The 26,055-nt window shown below is 46.3% G+C and overlaps 1 protein-coding gene across 4 annotated transcripts; it reads right to left on the bottom strand.

The window, feature by feature from the left end:
• Window positions 1-1,431: 1,431 nt before the first annotated feature.
• Window positions 1,432-26,025, bottom strand: TYW3 (tRNA-yW synthesizing protein 3 homolog). Of its 4 annotated transcripts, XR_013975008.1 has the most exons (8): window positions 25,775-26,025; window positions 23,346-23,426; window positions 22,528-22,626; window positions 19,715-19,786; window positions 17,290-17,423; window positions 11,920-12,227; window positions 11,364-11,693; window positions 1,432-1,552 (listed from the first exon to the last, which is right to left on the bottom strand). XR_013975008.1 is itself a non-coding variant. In XM_080915770.1 (6 exons), the coding sequence occupies exons 1-6, from the start codon at window positions 25,946-25,948 to the stop codon at window positions 12,011-12,013; spliced, it is 777 nt and encodes a 258-aa protein (XP_080771896.1). In that variant the 5' UTR covers window positions 25,949-26,025; the 3' UTR covers window positions 10,060-12,010. The 4 variants fall into 4 exon arrangements, 2 of the variants coding, with proteins under 2 accessions (XP_080771896.1, XP_080771897.1); XR_013975009.1 differs by having other exon boundaries at window positions 11,364-12,227; XM_080915770.1 differs by lacking the exon at window positions 1,432-1,552 and having other exon boundaries at window positions 10,060-12,227.
• Between the last annotated feature and the right edge of the window lie 30 nt (window positions 26,026-26,055).

The raw sequence follows: 26,055 nt of genomic DNA on the forward strand, positions 1-26,055 counted from the left end.
CTCAGGGAAAGTTATTATTTCTAGAAACACATCACATGTATGTGTACTCCTATTTCAGTGTGCCTTATCGCATGTTTCTATATTAGTACTCACTAAACTGTATATTCATAATTATTTCATTAACACACTAATCCACAAATCGAGGCACCTATAATACAGGTACTATTTTGAGATTAATGTAACTTTTCCACTGAACAAGACATGTGTATATTTAATATTCAATATTCTTTGAAAACAGTTATGAATACACATCAAATGCAGTATTATATTAAAGAAGTAAAAAAAATACTGTCTTATATTTTTAAAATGTATTTTTCACTTTAATTTTTATTTGTGTGTATGGACGTATGGATGTCATGTGTGCCGAGGCCCAAGGAGTATGTCAGGGTCCCTGACGCTGGACTCAGAGGCAGTGTGAGCTGCTCAGCGTGGGTGCTGGGGGGACACAGAGGCAGTGTGAGCTGCTCAGCGTGGGTGCTGGGGGGACTCAGAGGCAGTGTGAGCTGCTCAGCGTGGGTGCTGGGGGGACTCAGAGGCAGTGTGAGCTGCTCAGCGTGGGTGCTGGGGGGACTCAGAGGCAGTGTGAGCTGCTCAGCGTGGGTGCTGGGGGGACTCAGAGGCAGTGTGAGCTGCTCAGCGTGGGTGCTGGGGGGACTCAGAGGCAGTGTGAGCTGCTCAGCGTGGGTGCTGGGGGGACTCAGAGGCAGTGTGAGCTGCTCAGCGTGGGTGCTGGGGGGACTCAGAGGCAGTGTGAGCTGCTCAGCGTGGGTGCTGGGGGGACTCAGAGGCAGTGTGAGCTGCTCAGCGTGGGTGCTGGGGCAGCATGTGGGCTCTGCAGGAGCATCCAGCGTTCTCAGTCACTGAGTTCCTTCTCCAACCTCCATGATGTTGCTTTCTGAAAAAGAATAAGGTTAGTAGGAGTAGTGGACAGACAGACAGATACACCAGCTCACAGGAGAGACCACGAGGCTGCCTGCCAAGCTTCTTAATGCCCCTGCAAATGAAGATCCGGAGGCGGAGGTTGGGTAGGATGTCATAAAGAAGAAGGCAGCCCATGACAGCCCGTGGCAGTCAGAGGACCCAGTCCTCTCCCCCCACACCTGCACTGCCTTTCATTAGCCTGAATTCCCCTAACCGCTTTATCCTGTCTCTGTGTAAACGCTCGCTTTAAACTGTTTCTGAATGTGGCAAGCTCGCCACACAGATGAGGAGGATTCTGTGGCTCGTGTACAGCCTGCGGCCTTCGGCACGAATAGCAACTGTTCCCCACTTTTAAAACATCTTCCTAATAAAACTTTTTATGTCCCGGGGAAGGTTCAGAACAAACTGCCAGCTTCAGGAAACATACCTGGCTTAAAAATTCCCCAGATTCTCAGAACAGACACTTGGTAGTGGAGTTGCAGAATACAGGGCTCTTCCACATCTGTTTATCCAGGTAAGCGGCTAGCAGCAGAATCCTGCTCTCTGCCTCCGAAGCTACGAAGCTATGCCGAGTAAAGAACACACTTCCAAGTTGGAGCAGGGGAGGGCATCCTAAGTAATTTGCTCCCTTCTAGTGGATAAAACAACCTTCTTTTAGTATGTTTAGCAAATACTTGGTGTGGGAAATACATATGGTTTTTAAATCCAATGAAATATTTTTATTTTAGATTGGAAACTTCAAACGTTAACAGGCTTTACTTCACAAAGCCCAACAGACTCAGCGTAGGTCTAAAACTAGAATTAAACAAACAAATATAACTTTTCCGTATTTATGTGGATGCCTAGACTAAGAAGGCTGTGCTTTCCAGATAGCAGACTGATTTATAGCTAGTAATTACCCATTCCTTTCAACATAAACAGGACCATAATTCATATTCCAGAGTCCACAGTGCATTTGAAATGCCCAGTGTAAACCTGACAACAGTGTGTGTATTTTGAGCATTGTTACACGTGCCTAGCTCCTTGGTCTCCAAGTGGAACAAGTAATTCTTACTGATAACTTTCAGGTACGGACAGCCAACGGTAAGATTTGAGAGGAGCCTGAACTTTTCAACACCCTTTGCAGTAGAGTATCTGAGGGATTGTATAGGAAATGGAAACTGTACTGTGGGACAAAGTCTGCCCTGGTGGCTGTGTCTACTCCACAGCGATTTGAAATCAAGAGTTCCCCTGTGGCTCCGGGGGTCAGATCTATACAGGCTAGAAGCACCCAGTCAAATGAAGGCTTAAAGACGGGTTAAATGTCGGAGGAGCCTCAACCCAGAGGCCCCCCCCCCCCAATCCCGCCTGCCATTTGCTAATGTTTGGGGAGAATTAAGGAAACTGAACACAGGAGAAATTGAAAGCATTCTGTTGTTTCACGTTTGCAAAATTAAAAAAGGTGACAACAAAGGCCCTGTTTAACCGGTGGGGAGGTGGTACAGAGAAAGGCCGCATCCCTAACCTTCTCTTGTATCACGCACGATTACCGAAAGCTGAAATGGTCCTTCGTGTTAAACACAGGCTTTCTGTTTAAAGCTACAATCCCAGGCATCAGACATTTCCAACTTCGGGGAGGTCAGGCAGGTTTGCCAGACACGGTCAACTCTGCTTTCAGATCTCTCTCCCCACCCTCTCTCTCTCCCCCTCCCTCTTCCTCTCCCTTTCTCTCTCTCTCTCTCTCTCTCTCTCTCTGTGTGTGTGTGTGTGTGTGTGTGTGTGTCTACCCCCAGCCCCATGTAGCTTTTAGCAGACGCAGCTACTAAGACAGGAGTTGTAACATTTGTTAAGGGCAGAGGCAGAGGGACTGAGGCAGGATTGTCCAGCAGCCCAGCAGCAGTTACCAGGTTTAAAAACCTGGCTTTTATGGATGAAATGGAAAAGCACTCGAGCCTTCTGCGCGGGGTAAATCATTACTTCGATCGGCTGGGTAAATCATTGCTTCGATGTAAGGAAGCGTATAGTGTTTGTGTTTAAAAGCTTGTGTCTCCAACATACGCAGATGAATTCTGCAGAATCCGTTTGACTAATGTTTCATCTTAAAGGGCACATTTGGGGAGAGAAAGGTGATATTACAGGATTTGGTTCTCAGGCGGTCTTCACATTCAGCACAGCTGTTAGAAAGGACTCCACTTGATTAGAGGAGAGAGAGGGTTGGGGCAAAGACCGTAACTGACCAACGGCCATCTTCTGTTTGCAAGAAATAAAGCTATTAAATACACATCCGTGTGGTTTAGAGAAGGAAGGGTTAATTTCAAACAAGCTTTAAAAACCTAATTGTGACTACGACATAATGGAACTGTGTACAGCTTGGAAACAGTAATTAATGAGACAAACAAAAAAGCCAAGTGATGGGGATTTTATAAATGAAAAATAGGAAGAAGTGAAAATAACAGTAATACGCAGGTCTTTAATACAGGGCAGAGTGAGAGGTACTTGCCTAACATAGAGTATGATGTCATTAATTTAAGAAACATATTATACACTTTAGGCATATTAAAATATACACAACCGCGCTCAAATGTATGTCTGAGTCTAGCTCTGAGTTTAATTTGGAAGAAACACAGGAGTTCTCGCGCACTCACTGCTGCCAGAGTAATTATCTAGGAAGAAAGAGCCATGATGACAAACTTCATTACTCAATAACATTGGTAAACATTAAAATATTTAAGGAATAATGTGTGTGTTATGGTTTATTCTATTTTAATGTCACAATCACAGCAGCCTTTCTGCCTGCGTTTCTTTGAATTGCTAGAAATTGGCGTGCTGCTGGAGCAAGCTGGTATTATAGTGATATGACCTAATTAAACATTCGGATTCATATTCTAAATGTATAATTACCAGAGTTGTCATTTTTAAAAACGTAATTACTGCTTTCTACATTAATAGCAAAACTTGGCACTCCCGCCAATGAGGCTGTGGAAAGTTCCTTGGTAATGTTTGTCTTTTCTGGTTGTAAAGAAACAGTGGAAATGATTTGGGTGTGGAAACCCATTTTAACTGTTATTGTCATGGGATTCCTGTCTTCCAGCCCGGGATCCCTGCTCTCAGGACCCTACAGCCTCGCCTGATGTCATTTGCTGTCATTTAATCCATTCACCCTCGTTGATAGAAACACATTTTCCTTCTGAGCGTTTGGGACAAGACACACGTCCATTATTTTAAAACAGCCGGGCTCAATGATGTGGGGCCTGGGGAAGAATTCTTCGTTCCTCATTGCACAGCATCAATCAGAACGGCCACTCCGCTGTTTGAGTATCACAGATCCCTTCTGATGAGCCCTCTTTAACCGGCACGAACCGGCTTCAGAATTGTTTGGCCCTGCTGGAAACCCTGTCCTGGGGAGTGACAGATGATGTAATTAAACTGAATCGTGTGTTTTCCACAGAAAGAGCGTGATTTAAGAACCGATATGCAGGATCCGCTCATTCCTATATTTAGATTGCTCACGTCAGCAGGGCAGCGGGCCACCGACCAACAAGTGCGGATCAGGGTCATATGAGGCTTCTTTAATTTTAAAAATATGGAAAGATTAAAGAAAAAGAAGTCACTGAAAAAACAAACGGCTGATGAAATGCCCCGTTTGAAGAGCCATTCTTCACCCTTAGTGAAAGAATGTCCCCTTTTCCCATTTAGAGGACTGATTTACCCGGAGTGCAATAGAGAAGCGTCTGCAGAAGCAGTTAAGCTCAGGGCCCAATGAGGAGCCAGGCCAGAAAGCAAGCGCTTCAAGTTCACGGAGCAGCGCCTGCCAAATTCCTCTGCTGGATTGTAAGTGGGAATACAAATGCGATGTTTAACAAAAATGCTCCTTTGTCTTTTAAACGGAACGTGTAAACTAGAGATGATGCGGGCGAGCCAGATCTTATTGGAGCTCCATCTAGCACTTAGTAGCAGTAGCAAGGAGGGAAACCATCACCTGTTTCTCGACATTTGATCACACGTTATTTACAGGAAGGGCAGGACTTCTAACCAGCCTTAATTTCCAGTTTCTCTTAGTTGGTTTCTACTTTTCTACAGCCCGGCCACAGTCTTTTCCCTCCCCCCTCCCGCTCCCACCCCCTCGGTGATGTTCTCGGAATTATCGCTGCTGCACCGAGTTGGAAAGGCACTATTTACCTTCAGCTTTAGAATCTCAGAGAAAACCAGGGTCGAAAAGACCCTCAAAACCAAGATGTCAACAATTACCTGGCCGGTCTGGGAAGACGCTCAGTTACCTAACAGAGAGAGTGTTTCGGGTACAACCAGGAAGTCTAGAGTTTGTTCTCTAGCAAAAATGTAAAAAATCAGGTGCAGTCCTGCTTTGTAACCCCAGCTCTAAGGGAAGTAGAGACAGTGGGATTCCTGGGCTCCCTGGCCGGACAGCCCAGAATAACTGTGAGCAATTGGCCAAGTGAGGGACCCCATCTCAAAATAGGGTACACTGCTCCCGAGAAACATCAGAGGCTGTCCTCTTGCCTGGTCAGAACATGGACATGTGCACCCACAAAACCACACCCACACCCACACACTTAGAATGGCTATTTGCAATGGACAGCAGTGCATTATTTAGATTGGATTATTAAATGTGGCTATTGAAGCATTGTTTGCTCAGTGTTAAGCTTCATAGTGAACACAAAGATAGAAAGGCGCGTGGGAAAAGTGGGGGGCTTTATTTTCATAGAAGAAAACAATTTACGTGAAAATCTATATAGTCCTAATGAATTTAGCCATAATTATCTCTTCTTTCCAGATTTAATACAAATGTCCTGGAAGGGCAATTACTCTAGTGGAAGTGCATGAGCTCACGTTTGTGTGTGTGCTCGAGTGAGTGTGTGCACATACACACAAGCATGCACACACATTCATCTTTTGAAATTGTACAAATAAGATGATGAATTTTTTACTTACATACCAATGAGTGAAAACACAAACACACAGACATACACACAAACACACAGACACACACACACAGCCACACACACTCAAACATAAAGACATGCACACAACCACACACACACACAAACACACAAACACACAATCACACAGACACACACACACACAGACACACACACACAACCACACAAACACACAGACATACACAGAACCACACACACAACCACACAGACACATACACACACACACACACACACAGAGACACACACACGCATACACACCTCAGACTAAAAGTTGAAGCAGACTTGTTTTTAGTCTTCACTTCTGTGTATCAGTTTCACACACTCCTGATAAATAGCTTTTTAGTATTAAAATGCCAAGTGACCAAAATGTTAGTTTATATATCCTTATTTATGAAAAGCAATAGAATTTGGTTTTACAATGTCTTTTTAAAAACTAAACCTCTGGGAATTTCTAACACTGTAAAGAAGCACAGCCAAGCTCTTGAACTTCAGCAGCGACTCCCAGGCAGCCCTGGACTGTGTGCTACTCTGCCTCCTGGTGGCCAGTGCTGGCAATTAGTCGGCGTTCTGTCTACTGTTCTTGCCGCTGTTTCCAAAAGCCGGTTAAACTTCTGACGACAGACATTCTAGCTGCTGTGGGAGGCATCGATAGTTTATGCCAGTTAAAGCAACACACAGACAAAATAGGTGGCTTTAGGAACCTATTGTTTTCTTTTTGTTGTTATTATTGTTGCCTTGGTTTTGGAAACAGGGTTTCTCTGTGTAGCCCTGGCTGTCCTGGAACACTATAGACCAGGCTGGCCTCAAACTGAAAGATCTGCCTGCCTGTCTCCTGACTGCTAGGATTAAAATGCTTGCCACCACCGTCCAGCTAAGACGTTTCATTTCCAATATTAGAATTACATTTATTTGTAACTATTGTAACTATGTAAAATTTCAAGCTAAAGATGAATCACTGAGAAAAATAACTTTAAGGGAGAGAATTCTGTGATAATTTAAAGGCATACCACTAGAAGCAGGCAGGAACCTGTTGTTACGATGAGGAAGTTCACTAAGTTTTTGATCTCCCAGTGTTGGACTTCTCTAAAGACACACATGCAGTTTATTTTTGTCCCAGTGTCTTGGAGAGAGGCCGGGGGTTAGTCGTTAGCGCCGAGCTTGATTATGGGCTATCATGGGCTACACTCCAGGGCTTTAATGGGAGCTTGTCACTCCCATGTTGCAGAGAAGAAAGCAGAGGAGGGCACTCCTGCCACTGTGTCCTGAAGGTGAGGTGAGCCACAATGATCATTTGCTAATAACTATCGCATATGATGAACAATTTCATAATTATATATAAAAATAAGACACTGTCACAAATGCAGCACCTAAAGGCAAAATACCAAAGGGGCCAGATTCTTGGGCTGGAGATTCACAAGATGAGCCTGGAGTATCTTCTTGATTGTGCAAGTCAAGAACACCTGGAAAACACACAGGGGCAACCTGGGGGTTCCTGTGGGCTACACTTTGGACAATACTAACATTAACATAAAGTAACAGCAATGACTCTTAGATCATTGAATAGAATGGCCCATTCAGCAAACGTGTGACTCTCTCTCTCTCTGTCTCTCCCTCTCTCTCCCTCTCTCTCTCTCTCTCTCTCTCTCTCTCTCTCTCTCTCTCTCCCTCCCTCCCCCCCCCTCTCTCTCTGTGTGTGTGTGTGTATGTGTGCCTGAGCACGCACAGATGCTCATGTTCATGACACAAAGTAGAACTCCAATTAGTAACAAGAAGAGAAATAAAGGAGCAATCATGTAATAACTGACTTGGATGTGGAATGTGAGTGGATAGTGAGTCAGGTGGGTGAGACTTTGATCAAAAGAAGCAGGATATTTATAGATTTCAAAGTGTAGAACCTCGCAACTATCTTTTACCAGTGTTTTTCATTATATTCTGGGAATCCATACACCAGTATTTTATTACATCATCTTCAGCTCAAGCTCCCAGCTCCTCCCCTGCCAGCACTTACCCACCCCTCATCTTCACGTTCTCTTCTCTAGTTAGTATTGCTACACATTTACAGCCTGCTGAGTCTAGAGGGAGAAGCTCATCTGTTCATGGGGTTAGAGATGCCTGCTGAACTTAATAACTCCAGGGCTTCTTTCCCGGAGAAGGTGGTTTCTCTCTTAGCAGCCACTAGTCACCTGCTGCTCTTAATAGGGGGGTGGCCTTGTTAGAGTCGCCTCATCCTTGCTGGCATGTAACTGGTGGCATTATTGCAGGTCTTGTCCTTATTCAGCTATTCACAGTTGTTGACTTCATCGGGTCTTGGCCATATGACTGAGGTTATATGGGTTCAGCACTCCTACCACAAATAGAAGCCACTGTCCCATAGCCGATGTCTTGGTCTCTGGGCTTTTACAATCTAGAAGACATTGTCTCCCACTAGATAGTAGGTTCTCCGATCTTACAGCCTTCCTACTCTCTCTTCTGTGATACTCAAATTTCTTATAGTTACAAAAGGAAAAATATTTAATTAATAATTATGTTGGAGAAATCCAGCCAACACCACACTAACCAAATCATTAAAGGAGACACAGTTGACTTCCCACATTGCCAGGCTATGCTTCTGAGAATTCAGTCAACTTCAGGTCAAAAATACTTAGAAAATTTGTATCTGTATTGATCACTGAGAACTTTCTTTGTTATTATTCTGTAAGCATCCACTGATTTTGGTAGCCACGGAGATTCCTGGTCATATTCCCCACAGAGTAGAGTGCTTGCCTAGCACCCATGAGGCATGGTTCAATTCCAAGTACCATATACACCATGTGTCATGAACAAACTTAATCCTGGCAACCAGAAACTTGAGACAGGAGAATAAGGAAGTTGTGATGGCCACTCACAGTTACCTTGACTATGCCTGGAATGAACTACAATCCAGAAATGGAGTCACACCTGTGACCTAGAACTTGAGGCTGGAAGACACAAGCTTTTGGTCTAGATTTTGAGGTGGGATGACAAATTCTCGTAGTCCTAGACAAACACACAACTTTAATCTGGGCCACACCTTCTGAAGGAGGAACGCACAAGGACAATGGAAGAAGGAAGACTCACTCAGCTTTGCCTGCTTGTACTTACTTGCCAACACATCTATTGTACTTATTGCCAATCCAACTTATACAGAAGACCAGTTGAGACATCAGCCTCCTGCAGCTAAACAAGTGCTATATTCTTCGACTTCCCATTTGCAGCTGGCCATTGTTAGTTAGTTTGGACTTCAGACTATAAGCCAGTCCAATAAATTGCTTATATATTTATTTTATTATATATATTAGTTTATATAATATATATATATATAATATATATATCAGCCTGAGAGGTATGCAGATTCTTTAATTGTTGGTTTTCTTCAGTTTTGAAACAATTTCAACATAAAATCTTAAAAGGAGTTCATACACACACACACACACACACACACAATCAGAGGCCCATGTCACCGTGAGTCATGAAGCATATCTTAGAATTCTAGGTCCTGGGAATCCTGTTGTTCTGGCAGAAGAGCTGTTTTGGTTATTTTCTTGGCAGGAAGATGAGCTGCTCAAAGGCAGCACATAAAGATGGAAGGTCCATTGTGGCTCAAAGTTTAAAGGGACACACCCTACCATGGTGAAATGCGGTAGACTTCATAATGGCTGGGGTGTGAAGCTGTAACTTCTCTCCTCCCCAGGGCTAAGGGGTAGAGGGCTTGGGTGGGACTGCCCTGCCCCGTATGGCCTGGCTGAAATCTAAAACTGCCCCATCTCCACTTAGTACTCCGCTTCTTCCAGCATGGGTCCAATACACAAAGGTCTATGTCCTCTTCAGCGCCACCATTTGGGCAGCAAAGGATTTAAGCACATGAGATTGTGCAGGAGATGGCATGTTCAGTGACAAAGTCCACCTTATACTATGCAGCTATGAAGTGACCTTGTAGCTCATCTGTTAGCCTAGGGCTTTGATTTTATTAGTTGCATTATCAACCTCCTCTCATTTTAGAATAGTAACCAGTGTCTTAGTCAGGGCTTCTATTCCTGCACAAACACCATGACCAAGAAGCAAGTTGGGGAGGAAAAGTTTATTCAGCTTACACTTCCACACTGCTGTTCATCACCAGAGGAAGTCAGGACTGGAACTCAAGCAGGTCAGGAAGCAGGAGCTGATGCAGAGGCCATGGAGGGATGTCACTTACTGACTTGCTTCCCCTGGCTTGCTCAGCCTGCTTTCTTATAGAACCCAGGTCTACCAGCCCAGGGATGGCACCACCCACAATGGTTCATCCCACCCTTCATTGCTAATTGAGAAAATGCCTTACAGCTGGATCTCATGGAGGCCTTTCCTCAACTGAGGCTCCTTTTTCTGTGATAACTCCAGCTTGTGTCAAGTTGACACACAAAACCACCCAGTACAACCAGTAAACTAAACAGTGGTCTTGCATAATCATACACACAGAAACATTTACAAATCAAAACAAAGTATTTCTTACTACCAATCGCTGTGAAAACGTGGAATACAATGTGACAGAAACAGTGCTTCCTCACTGTACCCAGGGTGGTGCTGGGCCATGTTTGTGTGGCTGAGAGTCTAAGCACACTTCTGTGCCTTGGTAAAGATGGGTAGTGAGAGGGGACAGGAAAGACAGAGAGCGTTCTGAAGCAGCGTGGGGAGGCTTCTTGGAAGCCCTGCACACTATCCAGGGTGGAGACAAAGCGAGGATGTGATCCTGAGAGCATGGCCGGCCATTTGGGGCAGGACTGACCCACACGGTATTGGCAAGTGATATTTGGGATTAATGACAGTCAGACAGACAGACAAAACAGCACAGAGGGCTGGTCTTTGCCCAGTTCTAGTTCTTTTAAAGGCTTATTATAAATATAAAGGTTTTATGTCTTTTATTTGGGAAGTAAGTGGTCTAAGGTGAGATTCAAACCCCAAATTATATTTACCACAACAAAACAGGCAAACGTCTAGAAAATTAAACTATCCAACTGGGTTTTGACACGCTTGCATTTGTACCTGTTTGAATCTGTTAGGAAACAACCACGTGTGTAAGGCACCACGTGGAACAGGAATATAGTTTTAATTGTGTTTCTTACATGGCAGTGTTAGAACTATTTCCCAATCCAATTCCATTAAAGTCGCTTCTGGCCTCTATCACAGGAGGGTGGACAGTGGTCATTTTCTCAGAGATCCTCAACGTTTATTCCAGGAACCAGTCCCTCCCTCTTTTCCTAATGAGGACAGGACAGTTAAACAGCTGTGTTGGGGGAAGGTGCCCATTTACTATCTAGAGCTGGCTTCCTGGGTTTGCGAGCTCTGCAGTCCCCTGTGCTGAAACTATCTTGCTGTGTGGGGTTAGAGGTAGCCCCGTTGGTAGTGTACCAAAGCCTTGAGGTTGACTGGTTCTTAGCGCGTACACTGTGGAGTAGCCCATGCCTGCATGAACTAGAGACTAAATATAAGAAATACTGCCTTAAAAAGTCTCACCTTTGATTCATTCTTGGTGGTAGCTATCTTCAGACTCCTAAACATCCTTAAACACGGGCCTGCCATTTTTGTCATGCCATGTCATCTGGAGGAATTGCAGCAGGCTCCACCCTTATCTTTTTGTCCTCTGATACAGTAATACAGTAACAAGTTCATTTCTCTCCGGTGTCTATCCAGGGCTGGCCACCACATTCTGACAACCACAGCCACCAACTAACGAGTTGTCTGTCTGAGAGCTAGCAGCAGGGAGGGTTGAGGGGAACTGGACAACTCTTTTCAAATGTTACATCCAGAATGTGGCTGCTGAGTGTCATGTGGCCTGTGTGCCTCCTACAAACCAAGTTTTATAATTAGAGTGAACAAACAAAAGAAAGAAGATGCATTTTTATACCAACTGTGAGCTCACTGTACTTTAAAATCTTGACCCAATTAGGAAAGTTTATTTGTAGAGTGACTCCTAATATGCTTTAAAAAAGCAGTCTTCAGAGAGCAAATGTATACAAAGCTATGTCGAAAAGTCATTTAAACTTAAATTTCTCTAAAACAGAGAAGTTACCTCTCGTCTCCCGAAGGGTCGATGTCCTCAGCAAACTATGGTGCTCTTATAAAGAGCAGCCCCGTGTACCACAGACGATACTGTGAAAGCCTTAGGCATCTCCCAGGAAGAGCATTGCTCCGATTCCTAAGACATTGTTGCCTTCAAGCTTCTCCTCCCCGTTGTCCTCAGCACTAGATGGGCCATGAGCTTTTCCTTGGTTCTTCTTAGTCTTCTGAGTACAAATTGGGTTACTTTTCTCTTCGATCTTGGAATGTGAGTTTGAAATTGTTTCTCTTTTGAGAGCATGTTGTAGGCAGTTATAAAACCTATAAAGAATTAAATATATGATTACAAAGCGCTTCATATAGTCACACCTCAGCCGACTACATCTCTCTTGGCCTCCATCTTTGAGAGCAGCACTAACAGGTGATGCCGGCCATGCAGACACCATGTCTAGTTGAGCTCTGGGTTTCCACCTCTGCCTGCTGCTTGCTTCCTTCAGGACATTCAGCTCCTCCCACACGGCAGTACTCGGAAGACCTGCCCTGGGGCCTCATCTTGGAAGCCCAGTGACTGGCTGTAAGGTCCTTCACTGCCCCCTTCCTTGGGCAGAACTGCAGCTCCTCAGTCACTGTGAGAAAACCCACCCACACTGCTACAAGGCTTTCCCAGCAGGGCGTCCTGGACCCAGCTCTCCACCCCCGCACTGATTTCTGTCTGTACGAGCTTTCTGAAGAGCACACAAGTCCCTGTGACCCTCACCCAGGCCGTTTCCTTTATGACAATGTACAGGACACTCTCTTCATTTCTGGTGTGCTGCTAACAAGCACCACACTGTCTAAGGACAGTACCGGGCTGGTTCTCATCTGATGCAGAGTGGACTGGGAGGTGTGGTGGAAAAAGGTTTCACCAGCCCTCCCATTACTCGGTCACTAACCACTGCCATCACCTCCCAGTTAGTGTAAATGCCTGCAAAGACCAGATGCAAGAACCCAAAGTGTGAAACAAACAGACCAGCATCAAAACAATGGAAGTGTTACAAGACTGAATCTGGTAATGATTACTTTCTTGGCCTTAATACCAAACAGGCAACAAAAGAAAATCAAACAAACAGCTTCGTAAGAATCTACGACATTCATGCCCCTAAAGATACTGCAGAGTGATCAGAACGTCCACAGATGCAGAAGTATCTGCCGATCACCTGCCTTGGACATCCAGCGGATAGAAGGAGTCCTGCATTTCAGAGCAAAACAAGCCACCTAAAACTTGGACAAGAAATGGGACAGGCATCTGTGAGGATGGCAGACACATGCTGAACACTGCCACACACTAGGAAACACAAGCTGAACCTACTGAGGGCGCCTCCCACCACCCCGCTGCTGCTGCAAGGCAGAGCTGTAAGTCCTCACGGCTGCTGATAATGCACCATGGGCATCTGCTGTGGACAGCAGGGGCGTGGCCCCCAGGAGTTAAACAGCTTCACCATGCTTCTCTAGTTCTGAACTAGCGACCTGCAAGCGGGAGGAGTGTGTCTGCAGAGCAGAGCTCAGCGCAGGGGCATCTCCCAGGTACAAGCTGTAAATTGCTTCAGCTGCCCATCATCAGACACACGGGGAAACAGAATGTGCGCCATAAACACAGCAGAAGAGAGACGTCAGTGATGCAAGCTACAGGATAGCAGAGCCCCAGCATGTCGGCTGTCAGGGAACGCAGCTCCCTGTGTAGGTTTCCTGTGAAGCACACACAAGGCCCTAGGTTCAAATCCCAGCACGGCAACAAACAAAACTGTCACATCACACAGAGTACACAACAGGACAGACTCATAATGTCACCAGAGAGTCTGGCAGCCAGAGCATGGGGTGTTTCGAGGGCTGCAGGGAGGAGAGTGGCTGGTACTGAGGGCTGCAGTTTCTGTTCAGGAGGAGGGCTCTGGAGGTGGGTGGTGACGGATACCAATCACTGAATGTATGTAATACCATTGGTTAAAATGGTACATTTCTGCTACACATATTTTACCACAGTAGAAGATAAAAAAAATAATAAATCAACTGCTGGAAACAGATTCAATTACTTTGCCTTTCTGATTTCTTTATTCTTAACAATATTATATGCCAATATATTCAGCCCTTTATTCTGTTTTACTTAATATTTTATTACACAGTTGATGAAAAGAAGAACATGGTTAATTTCTTTCTACTCAGGGCCACATGGCTTTGTTAGATGCAGGTCCGACCCTCCTGTTAGCAGACAAAGAAACCCTTCCTCTGTAGTCTGAGGCAGACCTACACACTTCCAGTTTTCCACCTGGAAATCGTTATGTATGAAATATCTTACAGTGTCTGTCAGTCCCTGTCTCTTCCAGTCTGGACTGGCTCTTTCCAAGGCAGGCCATGCTCCCTGAACTGTCCTGCTGGCTGCTGGCTGAGTCCCTTCCCACAGAGGGACAGGCGTGGGAACTGCTTTTCTCAAGCATGAGCATGAACAAGGCCTTTCCTCCACTAAGGTATTTTTGGGTAAGAGGAAATGGCTTGGTGGGTAACAGCGCTTGCTGCATAAGCATCGGGACCTGACTTCAGATCCTGACACCCATAGAAAAGAGCCAGGAGGCTGCTGGGACTTCCTGACACTGTCTTAGCACCAGGCTGGGTGAGGAGCCATGTCTCAAGGCAGTAAGGCAAAGAGTGACAGGGCAGGACACAGGACTTTACATTTACATACATATGTACACCTGCACACAGGTACAGATGCCATACACATACATGTGCGTGCACGTGCACACATGCACAAATGCATATCATATAAACACATCTGCACGTATCACATACATATACACATACACCAGTCTCACATAAGTGCCACATGTTACCAGACACACATGTCATACCAACACACAGACAGGCACACATATAACACACACACACATGAATATTGTAAGTACTTTAACTCTTAACTTTAATTGTCATGCTGTTCAGCAGTCTGGGGTTGATAAGTGTTATTTGTTGGGCTGAGGTTTCCCAATTCTCTTGGTTGTCTGAACCACAAAAAACTGGCCCCATGGGATATACCCCTCCCTGTACCCACCCGACGCTGACAAACTTTTCCTCCTAGGATCAGGAGTTCTGTGCCTGCATCTGGCCGCTCCCCGGAGCCCTAATTTGTTCCCACACTCTACTCTGAATCCACACGTATTCCTGTAATCAGGATCTTAAGACACTTTTGCCCTTCTTTAATTTTTCCCTGATTTTATATGATGAGCCTGCTCTCTTGATAGCGGCATACAAACTATCATCTCAAAACACATTTTTGAGTCAATGGATTTAACTCATAATTTGATTTTATGGTTGGTGAGCGTGGCTCAATTAACTTTGCCAGGTGTAGAGTTAGTTGATCTTGCGCTATATTTATAAACGTGTTGAAATTCAGGGCAGAAAACAGGAGAAACTGAACTGTTGCTTCCTGCATTCTGGAACCCCCACCCCACGCCACAGCCCAGTCTACCTGGCGCACAGTGAGCTCGTGGCAGTGAGCGTCCGTGTGCAGCTCACGTCTGCAGTCTGCACACTTTGCTTTGGTTACACTGCCCATGCTTTGTGGCCAGGATCTGCGTGCAGAAGGGATCAGCAGCCCCTCCCCAGCTCCCCAGTCGGGTACAGGTCGAACAGCAACCGAGGGGCGGCCTCAGTACCTCCAGGTGTTTGGCTTCAGAGCTCTGAGTGACAGGAGGAAAGTCTCTGGTCCGAGGCTTACCATGAAGTATATGCCGTGTCATGATGTGGGTGACTCCTCTTGGAGGTGGCGTGACACTCAAGTCACAGAGAACACAATCAGAACACAACAGAGACTTGAAAGAGCAGGGCTGAGTAATTGGGTGGGACACGGAGCGCCGGCTGCTGTGGACATCTCCAGGTAGTTATCGGTTTCAGGCAGGCACACCAGCCATGGTGACTCTCACTCCACTGACATTCTGTCTAGACCCTGCTCTGAGACCAGCTTGACGATGGAAAGAAAGCTGACCGACTGAGGCCTACTCAGACAGTGATTCGATGTGAGATTTCCAAAGGTGTGGGTAGAAGGAAACAGGAAATCACACTCGGAAACGGACAGCCTGTGCTGGCGAGCCACAGCGACACCGCTCAGTGGGAAGAAGAAGTTGCCACACAGGCCTGATGTCGTGAGCTTAATCTTTAAAATCATGTGACTCACAAAGGTGTCATCTGACCTCTACAACAGTGTAATTTGGCTCACTCACATGCACATGCATGTACACATACATACTCATGTAATACATGCACACTCACTCATGCACACCGACATGCTCTCACACACATATAGTCATGCACACACACATGCACTCACACATGCACAGTCATGCACACCCACATGCACTCACACACATATACAGTCATGCACACACACATACACTCATACATATACACTCATGCACACACATGCACTTACACACATACAGTCATGCACACCCACATGCACTCACATATACAGTCATGCACACACACATGCACTCACACACATACACAGTCATGCACACACACATGCACTCACACACATATACAGTCATGCACACACACATGCACTCACGCACATATACAGTCATGCACATACACATGCACTCATACATACACAGTCATGCACACACACATGCACTTACACATACACAGTCATGCACACACACATGCACTTACACATACACAGTCATGCACACACACATGCACTTACACATACACAGTCATGCACACACACATGCACTTACACATACACAGTCATGCACACAGTCATGCACTCACACATACACAGTCATGCACACACACACACACACACACACACACACACACACACACTCGCAGATACAGCTTGCCTAGGGTAGTTGAGTGGCACTTCTTGCAAACATGGAAGGCAGCATTTACAGAAACACTGTTAAAAGGCGCATATGCTCGTCCATTTGCCCAGAGGTCCATCTGGAGGGCAGCAGTAGAGACGTGAACTGGAATCTCCGTTCCAGCTGACCGACGAGGCAGGTCCTGATTTGCTCCATGACAGCAGCTGGTTGTTGAACTAGCCTGGGGTCTAAGACACTGTCAGAGTGAAAAGGGGAGTCTAGGCAACATCCAGGGCAGTGTGCACAACTCCCCTCAAGCTGCCCCACCACTGTCAGACTGTCTCTAGCAGTGTTGCTGGAGGGCACACTAACTGTCTCTGCGAAGCCTCCCGTAATTGTGGAGGCCATAGCACAGTGCTCTGGTTCCGCTGATGACAGTGACCTGTAGTTTCTCCATGGAGGGAGAGACTACATAAGAAGTCTGGGTCATAAGCTAAAAGAACATGCATCCCTATGTCAAGTATGAATAACATGGCATAAATAATTAACTGTACCTTCCAATTCTTCTCTTGTTTTCCTCCATTTTCTGATTCGCTGTAGTTAACAGGAACTCAATATAGTCCTCTGTCACCATCAGTTTTCCCTGGTGGGTTAAGGGGACTTCCAATCCATGTGTACTCCGGACAGCCTGGAGTAGAGGAGTTTAGACGTGAGGAACAGAGCCTCTGAAGATGAGAGACAAGTCCCTGTCTGGGTTGGGTTCCAACAGTGGACTCCCGTTACAGCATGTAGGCCCTTGATTTCATCTAATTTACCAAATTCAAACCAACCAAAGGAGCCGGAGCAGACTTCTGCAAGGACAGTCTATACATCCTTTTCAGAGAAGGAGATAACACACAGGATTTAATAACTTTGTGCAGTTTCAATCTCACTGTGGCTTAGGAAGCTTTACGAACAGAAACAGTACACATCAACAGAGGCCTCAGGGAAAGTCAGCGTGTCTTAGAGCGTCTGCCGGGGCTCAGGAGCCCTGCTTCCAGCCTGAGGCATGGCTGCCTCTCCAGTGCCATGAGGCTGCTGATCTCAGCAACTGTGGGAACAGCCAGTACATCCCTGTGCACCCCAAAGCTGGGTAGAGAAGCACAGAAGTAAACAAAACAGAAAACAAAGAAAAATCCATACAAAACTCACTTGCACTGAGGAACTGAAACTCATGTACTGGATCTTCACTGAGCTTCTAGGGAGCCAAGATAAACCAGGAGAACACAGCCTGGTCCCTGCCTCTAAGAACTCACACTTAGAAATAAACAACTGCCCAGAATCACAGCGTAGCCTGGGTGTTCAGACAGAAGCAGCACATGAATCCTGTATGTGTGCACACACACTCACAAGTAAAACATGCTAATAACAAGATAGATGCTCGGTGAAGTCTGGGTTCAGCTCCACACCAAAGCAAGCATTTGTGTAGAATTTCCAGGGACAAGGATAATTCTATCACACATAAAAACAGAGAGTGGAGGCTCTAGTCAGAGCAGCAATAGCGGAGGAACAGATCTGCATGGCTAGAACATCACACACACACACACACACACACACACACACACACGTTTAAGTATCAGGGAAAAGTGTGGGAAACCCTGGTGTTTTAAAGGAGAGATTCCAGCAGTACTGGTCAGGGACTGGAAAGGTTGGAGGAGACGATCTCAGAAAGGAGGGATGGATGCCGAGTGCTGGTTCAGGACCAGGGCCAAGGTGCAGGGCCTGGCTGGCAAAGGCACAGAGGCAGATGAGATCAGACCAGATCAGACCAGCGACTGACTGGAAACGGAAAATGAGAGAAAGGTAAAGAAAAGTGTGAGCTTTCCCTTGGCTGCCCAGGATGCTGTGGAGTGAAGGTTTCCATCTACTACTTAGTCATGCGCTTTGCACGCCACCTCTAGTTGAGAAATGGGCTACTTGCTAGACAGTGGAGGGAGCTGCCAGAGCGGGAATCTGACAGTGTTCACACAGTGTGTGCTGTGCGGACAGCACACACCACAGACATCAGAATTGGGCAGAATGGAGCAGCTTGGCCAGGAAAGAACAAAAAGAGCAAAGGCTGAAAGGACCTTGGGGTCTAGATCAAGGGCTGCAAACACTTCCTGTGAAGGGACAGATAACACATTTCCTTGATTTTGCAGATCACACAGTGTTACTACTCAGTTTCGATGCAGTGATACCAAACAAGCTATAAGCAATCATTGGTCAGAGGGCAGAGAACCCCGCTGTGGGCTGCACTTGGCTAGAGCTCCAAGGAGTCAGCAGAGGCAGGCGTGATGGAGCTCACACACGTTTATGAAGTGCAGCAGAGGACAGAGGTTACCAGTATGGAGGACTTGACGCCTATGAGGCTGCCTACACGGCACAACCATACTCATCCCGTCGTCCCTGGTCACTTAGCACGAGGCCGGTAGAGCAAGGAACAGGTTGAAAGTAAGCAGAGTGTGGTTAAAAACAGGGACTCGGATACGAATCCAACGTCTGGGTTTCTCGGGAAGGTCTGGGGCACAGACAACAGTAAGGCATTTTGAGAAGGAGGAAGAACAGGGAACAGACGGCCCTAACAGTCTTGTTCATGCCAGACTCACAGACCCGTGTCCACAGAGTCTCTTATATGGAAGCATCACCTGTCAATAAGAAGCTGATGGGCAGGAAGCTGATGCACGTGGGACATCTGGACACACAGAGGGATGCAGGGAGACAGCAGGCGGGAAGATTCGCCACCTGCACTCTGGGAAGTTGGACACAGGAAGCTGAGGAGCAATACCCAGCCACAGGACAGACCTCAGACTCGCTTAAACAGGACGAATGAATTAGAGCTAGCAGGAACAAGCCCACACTGTGGTCTAGGTATGTATTCATGAACAACTCAGAGTCATTATCTGGGAGCTTGGGTGAAAAGACAGCAGCCGCACAAGCGACCTGTCAAGGGCTCCTTACCAGCATGACCTTCCCTCGCTTTCCCACGGTGATGCCAGAGTTCCTGAAGCCAGAATCAACTGCCACTGAATGCTGCAAGAAAACACGACACCCTAGGCTCTGGTATGACAACAAGCCAGACTCAGCTTTGTCCTGTAAGAAGCAGACAACTGTAAAACTATTCATGTGTTTGGCACCAGGAGAGGGTAAATGGGCTTCTGAACAATGACTGTAAACTGGGCAGATAACCAACCCATGTGAGGCAGAAGCGAACGTCAATGAAGTGCTTTCTCTAAGAAGGGACAAAGCTCCCTCCCTCCGCGTTCTTTCCAGTCCTAACACCGCAGCTGTAAGATGTTATGGGCCTCAACATGCCGCAGCCATGGGCCCTCGGAGGTCTGGTCAGCCACTACAGGGCACAGGCCTTGTCAGCTCAGCAGTTCTTGACTCGGCATGGTTTTGTCCCTCAGAGGGGTTCTGCAGTGAAGGAGAGATTGGTTGCCAAGCAGTCACAACTACAGGAGGGGTGTGGAGACAGGGACACTGATATACAACAGGTAGTTTGGCCAAGGATGCTTCTGAAACATTTCATGGTCAAAGACTCACACATCAGAAGTGCAGGCATGGAGAACTTACTCTACACGGCTCTCCCTCTGAGATCTCATCAGTGCCCTGTGCTGGGTGCCACACGGGTTGTACTGGAGGGTCCTATCTCCAGGTCAGAACACTCGCCCACAGCGGACTGTTTTAAATCCCATTCCTCCTCGGCTGGCTTTGACATGGGACTCCATCGCCCATCCGATGACCCAGGCTCCAGAGGGAGTTTGCCTGTGCTTTTTACCCCCCACCCCCATCCCTGTTGCTTTGGCCTTCAGATCACACCTAACGTCACCCAGCTCTCCATCTCCTCAGGCTGCTCCAGTCCCCGCGAACCTCCCTCACAGACCATGGGCCTTTTCTACTCTCTCAAGTACCTGACAGAAGGGGCAACACTGATGAGCTCACAGGCAGTGAACTGCAACATGCAGTCAGCACGTTACACACATGCAGCCAGCATGTTACACACATACGATCTACATGTTACACACATGCAGTCTACATGTTACACACATGCAGTCTACATGTTACACACATGCGACCTACATGTTACATGCATGTGATCTACATGTTACATACATGCAGTCTACATGTTACACACATGCAGTCTACATGTTACACTCATGCAGTCTACATGTTACACTTCCACCATGACTTTGACCCAGGAGAGTGCATCTGGCCTCCACAGGGATTAGCCCTGTAAACTGGACCTGGGTCTTCTTTGAGGTGCTATAACTCTGTGACACTATGACCTGTGACACTGACCTGTGACACTGTGACCTGTGACACTATGGGCTGTGACACTGTGACCTGTGACACTGTGACTGTGACACTATGGGCTGTGACACTGTGACCTGTGACACTATGGACTATGACACTGTGACCTGTGACACTATGTGACTGTGACACTGTGACTGAGATACTATGGGCTGTGACATTGTGACTGTGACACTGTGACTGTGACACTAGGGGCTGTGACACTGTGACTGTGACACTGTGACTTGTGACCCTATGGGCTGTGACACTGTGACCTGTGACACTATATGACTGTGACACTGTGACCTGTGACACTGACCTGTGACACTGTGACTGTGACACTGTGACCTGTGACACTATGTGAGGTGACACTGTGACTGTGACACTATGTGAGTGTGACACTGACTGTGACACTATGGGCTGTAACACTATGACTGTGGCACTGTGACTGTGACACTGTGACTGTGACACTGTGACCTGTGACACTGTGACCTGTGACACTGTGACTGTGACACTGTGACCTGTGACACTATGTGAGTGTGACACTGTGACTGTGACACTATGGGCTGTGACACTGTGACCTGTGACACTGTGACTGTGACACTATGGGCTGTGACACTGTGACCTGTGACACTGTGATTTCCTTAACCACCCTCCCTGCAGGCTGTCGGATTCCTGAATTATATCACTCTGCTAATGCAAAAGCTAAAACATTTTGAATCTGTCTCCCTCTCATGTTCTGTGATGTCATCTTAGGCCATGCCACACATCCCCAGTGGCCACTACAGCTTAGCCCTGACTACAATGCAGCAGAACTAGGCTCCGAAACACAGTGCGCACCTGTTCTTCTGCCCTAAGGATCTCCGTCTTCCTCTCCCTCTATGTCCTGCTCCATCTGCTCGGTGAATATACCAATCCTTTCCTGCTTCTGACACTGCACTGGGGACATTCTAACCTGCTTGGAACCTTGTTTCCCACTGTAGGCCGGACTCTGTTCCTTCCTCCTGAGCCTTAGCTTCAGGGACTTCTTCAGAGCAGCTTGTGAGGCAGGACCTGCACACAGCTCTCCCCAGAGGCTCTGTGGTACGCAGAGAGTGTTCTCACTAAATTACAGTTGCAATGAGACAACTCTACATGTGAGCAAGCTAAAGGCATAAACTGAGCAGGGAGATTTCAAATATGCAGAGCTCTCCTGTAGAACTCAGCTAGAAAACCAAGACACAGCCCAGGAGACTCACAGGAAGGGTGCTGAGGGAGACAGCAGGCCACGTGCGGGTTCTTGTTTTATTTCCCCAGGGATTACCAGGACTCCCTGCTCCTAGCACTTGACATAAATAACTAAAGCAATCAAACAGGTGAAAATAGCTAAGTCTAAACGTTAGCTGAATAAATCAACATTAAATCATTTAAAAAGGTGGCTTAACGTCTAAAATTAATTCTCCTGACAGACGCCTAAATGCAGAGCAAGCTCAAAGTCTTACCAGGGTTTGTGCGTCCTGCAGTGTCCGGCACTGCACATGGAGGATAAATGGTTCAAACTTCAAAACAGCATCGCCGGTTGCACCCTTCAAAGCTGCCATCTAAGGGAACCAAAGGTCAGCATGAGGTATGGCTGCCCCATCCTGTCCTGTCAACCGTACGTCCTCCGACCCACCTTCTCAGGCTCACCACCCACACTGAGGTACCTCTGTCTTCTGCTTTCTTGACATTTTCACTACAAACATTATTATTTTATTATTTGACTTAAAGTTTCCTTACACTTATTCAATCATTTATTTACTTTTTATCAGGTGGGGTGGGATATTGGCCCTAAGGAGACTATGAAGGGGAGGGATCCCTCCTATGCAGAAGGGACTGGATTTCTACAGAGACCAAGAGGGGAAGGTGTCTGGCTGAAACAGCCTTCCCTGTGCTCACCTAACACTCCAGGTCGGAGAGCACGCACTGGGTACAGCCATGAGCGTGTCCAGAAGTGATCCTGGTAAATGATAAACACTTATTTCCAACACGGAAGCCGGCAATGCAGAGTGAAGTCCTTTCTTCTTGTTTTCCAGGTTACAAAGTTATTAAATAACAGAGCCGAGTGAGAGATCTGGACTTAGTGGGCCAAATGCCCAAACTCTCTGCTGAGAGCAGGCCCGTGGACACTTCCACATGGTCACCTCCCAGAATTCAACGGGACAGCTGCAGCAAAGGCTTTCTAGACTTCATAGTCTTCAAGCCAGGACGACTACACAGGCATGTTCTATTCCTTATTAAACTGGATCTTTAAAGCTTACTTTTTAATTTAAAAACTTACCACATCATCTTTTACACAAGGTTTGTGTGTGACCAGCAGCCAGCAACAGTTCTGTTTCTGAACTCCAGGGCCATTTGTGCTCTAAAACAACAGACAACTTAATTAGAATACTTGAACGAAATAAGTGCATTTGTCTTGTATAATATGATGAGCATTCATAAATTAGTACTCAAAAGGATTAATGAAAATAATTCAATATATTTTGGGTTAAAATAAACTAGAAGAAAGGTCAACTCAAATAACTTAGGACTTGGAAGGTAAAAAGTACTCAAGCGTCTGTTTTACGTTTGCTTCTGTGTTTGTGTTTTGATGCTGGGGATGATACCCAAGGCCTTATGAACACTAGGTGAGTACACTTACCGGGGGTCACATGCCCCACTGGTCATGCAGTTGGCAGAAAAGGATGAGGAGGAGGCATCTCATCATAGAGAATGAAAAGGGGGAAGGGGCACCTCCTATAGAGCAGTGTGGCTAAAACAAGGGAAGACACACCATTTGCTGACATGTGTGATGGGCCACTCCTTTGCACACTTGAGATCCCTAAAGTGGGCTGTATTTGCAAAGAAGTGAGGGGTGATGTGCCAAAGACCTGGGAAGGCTTTCACGGCAGCACTAATTCTAATAGGTATATACAGATCCTTCCCTCAGAAACCTCGAAGAAAGAGCAAAGAACCACATACATGAAGATCACTGTTATCTCTGAAATAACAGGTACACAGAGCTCAGGAGAATCCTCTGGGACCTGGTCTCAGATGGGCCCTGAATAACTGGTTTTCATAGTAAGACTTTAGTAACACGTATTTGGCCTTGTGCTGGCTACAAACCTCAGCCAAATGAGTGGGTTACATTTAACAAACGGACAGAATCTAATTCCATGACTTGGAGCATCTCTGGTTTATCTATGTTTTTCTCATTCTGATTTTTTTTTTTTTCATTTTCCTTCTTTTCTAATAAGGCAGAGAAAATTAATGGCCCCAAAGAACAAGAAACATAAACTAAAAGAGGTTCAGAAAGAGTCCCAAGACAGTTCAGGATGAACAGTCACTGCTAAGTGGGCACTGTGCTGGTCTGCACCTCTTTCTGCATCTGGCAGAATACTGGAGCTTGGAGACTTATGTCTCAGGTATGTGGATATAGGGGAAGCATTACAGAACAGCTACTCCAGAAGCTGAGGCAGGAGGATCACAGGTTCAAGGATTCCTTGGTCTATTAAATGTGTTCAAGATCAGCCTAGGCAACTTCAAAAGACCCTGTTTTAGAATGTAAAAATAAATAAAATAAAATAAGGTAAGGAGGAGGCTGGAGATGTGACTCAGCGGTAGAGCATTTGCTAAGCATGACCGAGACCCTAAGTTCAGTTCTGCGTACTGACACTCCTAAGTGAAAGACAGGAGCAACACAGCAACAGGAAAGAAGACAATAGTTCAATTTTGGCAATTCGTTAAAAAAGGAAAGGATTGCAGAATAAAGTACAGTATAAATTTGGATTTTCTAAAGTAAGAAAGTATACGGCTATTTAGCCAAGAAAATTCTGCTTTTAAAGGCAAACATATGAATATATAGTGTATTATTCTATTTATGATTATATATGTATATATGCTTTTATATATATACATACACACATATATTATATATGTATGCGTGTATAATGAATGTGTTGTGTAACATGGCTTAGAGGAGAGAAATAGTGCTTCAGAGACTCATTAGAAAAGTTCTGAAAAAATCCCAGGCAGAGCAGGTGGTGGAAGAGGTGTGGGCAGCTAGCTTGAGAGCAAGAGTGTCCATGAACACGAGAGTGATGGGCGCAATATAAACATGAACAGACCTTGCTAATCTGGGACTTCGGTGATTAACCAAGCGGGACGTAAAGCAACTTTTAACCAGCCATGTGGGCCAGGCGTGACGCTAAATGTTGGAAATAAATTATCCTAGTTCGCTCACTCAAAATCCTATGCAACCGATGTTGTCTAGTTATCCTCTGTTTCTGGGACGGGAAGAGGATGAGAGCGTGAAAATTTCCTAACAGTCAATAGTTCCCAGCCAGAGGCTTCTCCAAATATCCACAAGCACTGTTTCATTTAGAGCTAAAAAATGGTCAGGGCTGCAACAATGAAGTCGACCACCAGGGGGCAGAGACCCCTTTTCCTTAGGATGCCCAGCTAGTAGTGACAGCGACTTGGTAAGAGCGGGTTGGAGCGTGGTTGGATGTGACCCAAGAAACTAGAGACTCAAATTCTTCTTGAATTCTATAAACCCAATTTTCTAGCTTTGCCACCTAAGCTAGTTCCACCACAGGGGGATGGGGGGAGCTTATTAGCATTACAGCATCGCTTGTAAGGGCCGCAGGGAGATAACAAGAAACTCTTTGGAAGCACAGGTGACCGAGGTCACCGTCCCGACCGCACAAGCTCCGCCGGCCGGAGCCTCACCCCGTCCAGAAGGAGGATGCGGCCTGCGCAGGAGCTGGTGGTGAAAAACTCTTCCCGCGAATTCAGGAGCTCCACCACCTCCACCGCGTCCTCGTCCACACTGCCCTTCCGGCTAAGATCCGCCTTGCTCAGGTTCTGTGCCTTCCATCGGCCAAACTCTGCGTTGCGTTCCATGAGCGAGCGATCTGGAGTTGGCTCTCGCTGATTTGGAATTAGCCCTTTTCTCCACGAGCGCAGCCATATTGGCGCTACGGTGGCCTGAGAGGACCAAACTTCCTCAC

Source organism: Micromys minutus, assembly GCF_963924665.1.
Source record: "Micromys minutus genome assembly, chromosome: 4".
Taxonomy (NCBI): domain Eukaryota; kingdom Metazoa; phylum Chordata; class Mammalia; order Rodentia; family Muridae; genus Micromys; species Micromys minutus.

Excerpts from the sequence above, each read along its gene's own strand:
- TYW3 (XM_080915770.1), bottom strand. The coding sequence starts at position 25,948 with ATGGAACGCAACGCAGAGTTTGGCCGATGGAAGGCACAGAACCTGAGC. Across the intron at positions 17,424-19,714 it reads AGCGAGGGAAGGTCATGCTG|GCTGTCCGGAGTACACATGG; the intron begins GTAAGGAGCCCT and ends CCTCTACTCCAG. Across the intron at positions 12,228-17,289 it reads AACAAGAGAAGAATTGGAAG|GTTTTATAACTGCCTACAAC; the intron begins GTACAGTTAATT and ends AATTCTTTATAG.